The sequence below is a fragment of the Asparagus officinalis genome, chromosome 8 (genome assembly GCF_001876935.1).
Source record: "Asparagus officinalis chromosome 8, Aspof.V1, whole genome shotgun sequence".
NCBI lineage: Eukaryota > Viridiplantae > Streptophyta > Magnoliopsida > Asparagales > Asparagaceae > Asparagus > Asparagus officinalis.
Genome location: NC_033801.1, coordinates 67,278,878 through 67,288,906, shown reverse-complemented (window position 1 = coordinate 67,288,906; position 10,029 = coordinate 67,278,878). Strand labels below are relative to the sequence as shown.

At 34.3% G+C, this 10,029-nt stretch overlaps 1 protein-coding gene and 1 pseudogene across 1 annotated transcript; both read right to left on the bottom strand.

The window, feature by feature from the left end:
* LOC109821331 lies at window positions 3,109-4,195 on the bottom strand (annotated as a pseudogene).
* Window positions 8,876-9,807, bottom strand: LOC109821330. The gene is made up of 2 exons (XM_020387520.1): window positions 9,476-9,807; window positions 8,876-9,422 (listed from the first exon to the last, which is right to left on the bottom strand). The coding sequence occupies exons 1-2, from the start codon at window positions 9,805-9,807 to the stop codon at window positions 8,876-8,878; spliced, it is 879 nt and encodes a 292-aa protein (XP_020243109.1).

Below are 10,029 nucleotides of genomic sequence, written 5' to 3'. Positions count from 1 at the left end.
AGAGAGAAAAATAATTATATATATATATATATATATATATATATATATATATATATATATATATATATATATATATATATATATATATATATATATATATATATATATATATATATATATATATATATATATATATATATATATATATATATATATATATATATATATATATATATATATATTAATTAGGGTTTGGGTTAGGGTTTAAAAAAATAATTAAAATAAATATTTACGGGTATTTAAAAATTAAACTAATTACAGAATAATTATCTACAAATAGAAACGTATATATTATGCTAATACAACAGTTGATATAAAATAGTCGAAATATACACATATTGTATAATTAAACGATAATAATTAATAATAAAAATTATTTTTATTTATATTTAAAATTAAATAATTATGAGACAATTACGTATACAGTAAGACGTACTAGTTATACTAATACGGCAGATAATATGTAACAGTAAAAATAATACAACAAATTGTACAAATAATATGTAATTAATAATACAACGTATTATACGAAAATATACGTAATAATAAAAATAATACAACATATTATTTAAAATGACATGTAATAGTATCGATAACGCAACAGATAAGTTTCATAAATTTTTACTACACTAAATAAATTTATAAATATTTAAATCATTTAAATAAATATAAAACTTAGACTTTAAATCATAAAAAATTATAGAAATTCAAGAAAAATATAAATACTCTTTTAAAATCATAATTAAATATTTTAAAATACTAGAAAATTATTTTAACTAGTATTAAAATTCATGGTCCTTACATTAGGTAATGATTAGCCACATATACATAGTTTAAAAAGAAATAATGGTTACCTAACTAAGTTGCGTCGAGGCGAAAACAATTTTTTTTTCTACTGCAGACGCTACGAAACTAGGGCAATGTCGAACAAAGAATAGTATTTTAATATTTTATATCTCTTTGTATATTGTACGAGTAGCTAATGATATTAATTTTAAAGAAATAATTTTTCATATGAGAATTTATATCTATTTTTATCTTTTAAGGAGGGTATAACCAAAAATTATTTGATTATTTTTTTTCCTACTTAAATGGGAATATCAATTCCTTGTCAAATGGTTGGGAATAACAATTCCCGCATAAAGTGAGATTTGATAATAAGTAAGAATAACAATTATAGAGTCTAAAAATACATCGTGTTTGATACGCATGAATAAAGAGTTAGAATTGAAATCATTCCCACTCATTCTTGCGTACGAAACGAGGTGTCAAAAATTACTACTGAAAATGTCACGCTTTTAGAAAAACGCAATTCCATGAATTTTATGTTGAATTGGGTGAAAACCGCGTGTTTTTATAATAGAATATTAGGGATATGGTTTTCGTGTAGAACCGTGTGTTTTTATAACAAAAATATCGTATTCTGAAGAGATGAATTTCTATTATAGGTTTTGAAATAAACTGTTGAATTACTTGTTAACCTCCCTTGGGAAACTGACACGTGTGCCGCACCACACCTAATCAGACTTGTGTACAACTCGAATGACTCGAGCTGCCCATGTGGCCGACTCTATTGGTTGACAACCTGCATACTCGAGTAAAAAGACAGTACTTGTGGTCCAACCCAACCAATCGTCCATGCGAATAACCTATGCTCGGCTCGTTATATCAGCCGATAATTTGTGTAGCTGATTAAAAAGACGGTATTTGTCGGCCTTCAACCAGACGACTGAAGAGTTGGTAGTTTTCTCAAACACTACGCCGCCAGGCGCCTACCCTTGCATTAACTATTTTGGCAAAGTCATCATTGCTCTATTCCCCCAAAGTCTTTATAACTTATTAGGTTTCGTCACCAGCAAGCAGCTGTTGTCACTTAGCACTAACCATCTGGAGGACCTATCCTCGCCAGCAGCCGACACTTGTCAGTTGTCTGCCGAATCAGTTGCCTGTCTGGATTTGACCAAAGTTATCTATCTAATATTCTGACCTCTATAAAAGGAAGCCATGCGACGTAATGTAACTCTTTGTTTTTTGGACACAACTTTGAGATTTTCTTCATCTCACATTTTCCACTCAAGTTCATATACTGACTTGATTATCGGAGGAACAACCGGAGAACCTAACTTCGGTCTTTCACGAGTTGTTCATATGCAGGGGAGGGTAGCAAGCTATCGAACTAGCCATTCGAAGAAGCTTGAGGACCTTAATGCTCTGCTAATCCACTCGCAAACCCCCTATTTGATAACTGTCATCAACAACTATAAAATGGGATTCCACCATCGTTTCTATGTGAAACCAAGCAAAAAAATTAAGGTTTCTAAAAATTTCTATAAACATAAAAAAATAAAAAAATTTCCATTGAAATTCTATTCCTATATTAGTGGCAATGAAACAAATAGGCCCTTATAGTATTTTTACTTTTATTTTGCAAATAGACCCCGCCCTTATAGTATTTCTACTTTTATTTTGCAAATAGACCCCTCGAGTGAAAAATTGTTGACTCTTTTTCTTTGAGAGAAAATAATGATAATAATAATAATAGTATTTGTAAATAGCCTCCTAATGTAGAAGAGTCAAAAAGCTCACTCAAGGTTATATATCTGCAAAAATAAAACGGTAAGCGTAGTAAATTAAGGGCAACCATATTGTGGAGATGACTGATCAATGAAGAATGGGAAGACCCGAGGGCTTCAGATACCATCTACTTAGACCATCTCCAATAGGGGACAATTCAAATTCACTTTATCCCCTTCCACATAACCTGTCATATCATCAAATGTCTCCACTAACACATACACTCCACAATAGAGGATAATTTAGGAAATAATTCACTTTTCTATCTCTCCTCATCACTCCCCATCATATATTTTATTATATTATATTTTTTTCATATGTGATATATGTATTATAATTAATATTATAATAATAATAATAATATATTTTTTTATTTTTTTATTTATAATTATTTAATTTTGATATTTATCAAATATTATTACAATATTAAAAACAAGAAAAGATTTTATTGATGTAGATAAATCAACAGTACAATTTATTAAAAACACACAAAACAAACTAAAATTTGACAAAATTAAAATCGAAAGTTGAAAATTAAATTGCGGTTGCTCCAAACTTTTGCCAAATGTGCTCGACAAGATCCTCCTTCAATTGAAGATGTTTGGCCCTATCTCGGAGTTCAGATCTAGTATGAATATCTGATTCGAACCTACCTTGAACATGCACTTCAAACTGAGGTAACGTTTGTGTTTGGTAATCAAATGATGAGCTCGAGCTAGCAATGCTTGATGGTTCAAAGTCAACGTTCTCCCAGTTTCGACTATAAGTATCTCGTTCATCCTCCACTATCATATTGTGTAAAATAATACACGCTCTCATAATTTTTGATAAGACATTCAAATCCCACATTCTAGCTGGTTGACGAATTATAGCAAAACGTGCTTGGAGAACCCCCAAATGCACGTTCCACATCCTTCCTACAAGATTCTTGTTGTTTTACAAACAATTTCGCTTTTTCGCCTTGGGGATATTGAAGTGATTGGACAAAGACAGGCCATTTGGGATAGATTCCGTCAGCAAGATAGTATGCCAAATTGTATTGATGACCATTCACAGTGAAGTTCACATGCGGAGCTTCACCTGCCTCAATGTCATCAAAGACAGGTGACCTTTCAAGCACATTTATATCATTCAATGTACCTGGCAATCCAAAAAAGGCATGCCATATCCACAAGTCATAAGAAGCAACCGCTTCGAGTATTACTGTTGTTGTGCCTTTATGTCCACTGGTAAATTGACTTTGCCAAGCCTTAGGACAATTTTTCCATTGCCAATGCATGCAATCAATACTTCCAATCATTCCAGGGAAGCCGCGTTCTTCGCCTACTTTTAGTAGTCGTTGGAGGTCTTCCTCATTCGGCCTTCTCAAATAGTCATTCTCAAATATGGCCACAATACCTTCACAAAACTTGCTGACACACTCTACTGCAGTGGTTTCTCCAATCTTTACGTATTCGTCACAAGCATCAGCTGCAACACCATATGCTAACATGCGTATAGCAGCAGTACACTTTTGAATTGGCGATAAACCACGCTTTCCAGCACTATTTCTCCTCTGAGTGAAATACGTGTCATAATTTGAGAGAGAATCTACAATTCGTAGAAATAGTGGTCGTTGCATTCAGTATCTCCGATGAAATTGGTGGTCGATGTATGTGGGAGATTCGACAAAGTAGTCTTTCATCAGCCTTTGATGGGCAGCTTCATGGTTTCTCTCTATGTATGTCCTCTTATGGGATCGATTACTTGCAGCTTGTAACTCTTCAAGTAACTGTTGTTGGCGTTTGAGTAAAGATTCCTCCAAATCCTATTGTTTTTGGAGTTCCTCTAAGTTAAACTCGTATGGGGGTGGATTCATCTAAGTAATAATTGTGTAGATGAAATTGGTAATGAAGTGATGTGTAATAAGTTCAATATCCAAGTGGTATTTATATTACCCAATCTTAGATTTTCAGATATCACATGTGAAGAGATAAGGTTTGTTTGTAGTGTGCAAAGATCACATGTGAAGCAACATTGCTTTTAATATGTTCAAGAGATAAGGTTTGGACTGTAGTGTGCAGAGATCACATGTGAAGCAACATTTATTTTGAGATGTTCAAGAGATAAGGTTTGGACTGTAGTGTGCAGAGATCACATGTGAAGCAACATTTATTTTGAGATGTTCAAGAGATAAGGTTTGGATTGTAGTGTGCAGAGAAGCAACATTGATTTTGAGATGTTCAAGAGATAAGGTTTGGACTGTAGTGTGCAGAGATCACATGTGAAGCAACATTGCTTTTGATATGTTCAAGAGATAAGGTTTGTTTGTAGTGTGCAGAGATCATATGTTTGGACTTTTACGTACAACATAATTGAGCTTTGCTTTTCAAATTTCAAATGACTTACATACAAAGGAATTGTTTGCAGGAACCAAGATGCATTTTATTGAACAATACACTCAGACATCACATTCTAACAATACACTCAGACATCATACTCAGACAATACACTCTTAACATCATACTAAACAACACACATTACATTTATTCTTGGAATTGTAAAAGATGAACTCTCAAACAGATAAACTTAAAGGCCAAACAATTCGATCTGTAGCATGTTAAGCAGTTTATACTCATACTCGTCCAATGCATTTCTTTGATTTCTCTGATTAAGGTCCATCCACATTTTCATTTTTTCAGCACGTGCTGCCTCCTTTTGAGCACATGCTGCCTCCTTTTGAGCTGTTGCAACTTCTTGCATCATCTTCATCTGTTGTTCCTTCATTTCTTTTAGCTCCTGGCGTTCAGACTCTATCTTAGAGTATTCCTCCTCAATAACAAGTTTCGATCTTCTAGAGGAGCCCTTAGCTTTTTTCTTTGTCGTGTCTCTACCTTCTGGGCGTACAAAAGAAGGAACTGATGAGCATGAGATATCACCTTCCCCGCTACTCTTCCTTTTACTTCCACTACTTTGAGATGCACCAGATCCAACCATATATTTTGGTTCATTACGAACCAACTTCCATTCTTCAAGCAAAGCAAAGTTTTTTTTAGTTTCTTCAACAAACAAATCTTGAGCTCTTGCTATGTAGTTGTCGTCTGACCAACCGCTACGCCTCTCTGCTAATGCTTTTCTGTATACACCAACCCACTTACCAATTTTTTTGTTGAGATCACTGTAATGGCTTTTACATTGTTGTTGACTCCTATGAGGGCCAGTTGTTGAATGCTCATTCAAGTAAGCAACAGTTTTACCTCAAAAAGTGTCACCCTTTTGGCCACTACCCAATTCACTATCATTACTGAAGTGAAAATAACTAGTTAAAAGTAGTTTGTTTTGCTCGACACTCCAAACCGAATAACTAGATTTAGAAGTATTTTTCTGTGTTTGGGGCAAAAAACTATGTGGTGTGTCATCACCAGCACTTCCAAGAGATATTTGAGTGGAAAACTCGGGTACATCTGTTGATCCACTGCTAAAATGAGGAGTAACTTGCTCGGTGTTTTGATTATTGATATTGGAGAAACCACCATAATTACTTCCACCAGTTTGTTGCCCATATTGCATATAAGGGAAATTATAAGGATATTGCATACCAAAATTAGATGGCATCATATACGGCATCTGAAAATTGGATGGCATGTTTTGAAGATTTTCAGGACGTTGATTATTGGAATTTTGAGGTTGGTTAGGAAACATATAAGTTGGGGGACGATTAAAATTTTGATTAGGGTCCATTTTGAAAGAGAGCAAAGAAGTTGGAGGAAGAAAGAAATTTTGGAGAAAATACTCAAAAATTTTTGGTGTCCAAATGAAGCAAAGTTGGTCTCTATTTATAGATCTCGAAAAAAAAATTAATGGTGAATTTTTTTTTTAATTTGATCAATTTATTGGTAAAAAATACCATTTAAAAAGAGGGTGGAAAAGAAAAATGCATCAACCAACACGAAGCTGCCACATGTCGCGATTGCACCTCACCTCCTTTGTGTTTTCTCCCGCGGATAAATGAGCACTCCAGCAGCAAACAATTGCTTTTACAATGACACATGGCGCGATTTCTCCCCATCATATATTTTATTATATTATATTTTTTTCATATGTGATATATGTATTATAATTAATATTATAATAATAATAATAATATATTTTTTTATTTTTTTATTTATAATTATTTAATTTTGATATTTATCAAATATTATTACAATATTAAAAACAAGAAAAGATTTTATTGATGTAGATAAATCAACAGTACAATTTATTAAAAACACACAAAACAAACTAAAATTTGACAAAATTAAAATCGAAAGTTGAAAATTAAATTGCGGTTGCTCCAAACTTTTGCCAAATGTGCTCGACAAGATCCTCCTTCAATTGAAGATGTTTGGCCCTATCTCGGAGTTCAGATCTAGTATGAATATCTGATTCGGACCTACCTTGAACATGCACTTCAAACTGAGGTAACGTTTGTGTTTGGTAATCAAATGATGAGCTCGAGCTAGCAATGCTTGATGGTTCAAAGTCAACGTTCTCCCAGTTTCGACTATAAGTATCTCATTCATCCTCCACTATCATATTGTGTAAAATAATACACGCTCTCATAATTTTTGATAAGACATTCAAATTCCACATTCTAGCTGGTTGACGAATTATAGCAAAACGTGCTTGGAGAACCCCAAATGCACGTTCCACATCCTTCCAACAAGATTCTTGTTGTTTTACAAACAATTTCGCTTTTTCGCCTTGGGGATATTGAAGTGATTGGACAAAGACAGGCCATTTGTGATAAGATTCCGTCAGCAAGATAGTATGCCAAATTGTATTGATGACCATTCACAGTGAAGTTCACATGCGGAGCTTCACCTGCCTTAATGTCATCAAAGACAGGTGACCTTTCAAGCACATTTATATCATTCAATGTACCTGGCAATCCAAAAAAGGCAAGCCATATCCACAAGTCATAAGAAGCAACCGCTTCGAGTATTACTGTTGTTGTGCATTTATGTCCACTGGTAAATTGACCTTGCCAAGCCTTAGGATAATTTTTTCATTGCCAATGCATGCAATCAATACTTCCAATCATTCCCGGAAAACCGCGTTCTTCGCCTACTTTTAGTAGTCGTTGGAGGTCTTCCTCATTCAGCCTTCTCAAATAGTCATTCTTAAATATGGACACAATACCTTCACAAAACTTGCTGACACACTCTACTGCAGTGGTTTCTCCAATCTTTACGTATTCGTCACAAGCATCAGCTGCAACACCATATGCTAACATGCGTATAGCAGCAGTACACTTTTGAATTGGCGATAAACCACGCTTTCCAGCACTATTTCTCCTCTGAGTGAAATACGTGTCATAATTTGAGAGAGAATCTACAATTCGTAGAAATAGTGGTCGTTGCATTCAGTATCTCCGATGAAATTGGTGGTCGATGTATGTGGGAGATTCGACAAAGTAGTCTTTCATCAGCCTTTGATGGGCAGCTTCATGGTTTCTCTCTATGTATGTCCTCTTATGGGATCGATTACTTGCAGCTTGTAACTCTTCAAGTAACTGTTGTTGGCGTTTGAGTAAAGATTCCTCCAAATCCCATTGTTTTTGGAGTTCCTCTAAGTTAAACTCGTATGGGGGTGGATTCATCTAAGTAATAATTGTGTAGATGAAATTGGTAATGAAGTGATGTGTAATAAGTTCAATATCCAAGTGGTATTTATATTACCCAATCTTAGATTTTCAGATATCACATGTGAAGAGAAGGTTTGTTTGTAGTGTGCAAAGATCACAAAGCAACATTGATTTTGAGACGTTCAAGAGATAAGGTTTGGACTGTAGTGTGCAGAGATCACATGTGAAGCAACATTGCTTTTGATATGTTCAAGAGATAAGATTTGTTTGTAGTGTGCAGAGATCATATGTTTGGACTTTTACGTACAACATAATTGAGCTTTACTTTTCAAATTTCAAATGACTTACATACAAAGGAATTGTTTGCAGGAACCAAGATGCATTTTATTGAACAATACACTCAGATATCACATTCTAACAATACACTCAGACATCATACTCAGACAATACACTCTTAACATCATACTAAACAACACACATTACATTTATTCTTGGAATTGTAAAAGATGAACTCTCAAACAGATAAACTTAAAGGCCAAACAATTCGATCTGTAGCATGTTAAGCAGTTTATACTCATACTCGTCCAATGCATTTCTTTGATTTCTCTGATTAAGGTCCATCCACATTTTCATTTTTTCAGCACGTGCTGCCTCCTTTTGAGCACATGCTGCCTCCTTTTGAGCCGTTACAACTTCTTACATCATCTTCATCTGTTGTTCCTTCATTTCTTTTAGCTCCCGGCGTTCAGACTCTATCTTAGAGTATTCCTCCTCAATAACAAGTTTCGATCTTCTAGAGGAGCCCTTAGCTTTTTTCTTTGTCGTGTCTCTACCTTTTGGGCGTACAAAAGAAGGAACCAATGAGCATGAGATATCACCTTCCCCGCTACTCTTCCTTTTACTTCCACTACTTTGAGATGCACCAGATCCAATCATATATTTTGGTTCATTACGAACCAACTTCCATTCTTCAAGCAAAGCAAAGTTTTTTTTAGTTTCTTCAACAAACAAATCTTGAGCTCTTTCTATGTAGTTGTCGTCTGACCAACCGCTACGCCTCTCTGCTAATGCTTTTCTGTATACACCAACCCACTTACCAATTTTTTTGTTGAGATCACTGTAATGGCTTTTACATTGTTGTTGACTCCTATGAGGGCCAGTTGTTGAATGCTCATTCAAGTAAGCAGCAATTTTACCCCAAAAAGTGTCACCCTTTTGGCCACTACCCAATTCACTATCATTACTGAAGTGAAAATAACTAGTTAAAAGTAGTTTGTTTTGCTCGACACTCCAAACCGAATAACTAGATTTAGAAGTATTTTTCTTAAAAGTAGTTTGTTTTGCTCGACACTCCAAACCGAATAACTAGATTTAGAAGTATTTTTCTGTGTTTTGGGCAAAAAACTATGTGGTGTGTCATCACCAACACTTCCAAGAGATATTTGAGTGGAAAACTCAGGTACATCTGTTGATTCACTGCTAAAATGAGGAGTAACTTGCTCGGTGTTTTGATTATTGATATTGGAGAAACCACCATAATTACTTCCACCAGTTTGTTGCCCATATTGCATATAAGGGAAATTATAAGGATATTGCATACCAAAATTAGATGGCATCATATACGGCATCTGAAAATTGGATGGCATGTTTTGAAGATTTTCAGGACGTTGATTATTGGAATTTTGAGGTTGGTTAGGAAACATATAAGTTGGGGGACGATTAAAATTTTGATTAGGGTCCATTTTGAAAGAGAGCAAAGAAGTTGGAGGAAGAAAGAAATTTTGGAGAAAATACTCAAAAAATTTTGGTGTCCAAATGAAGCAAAGTTGGTCTCTATTTATAGATCTCGA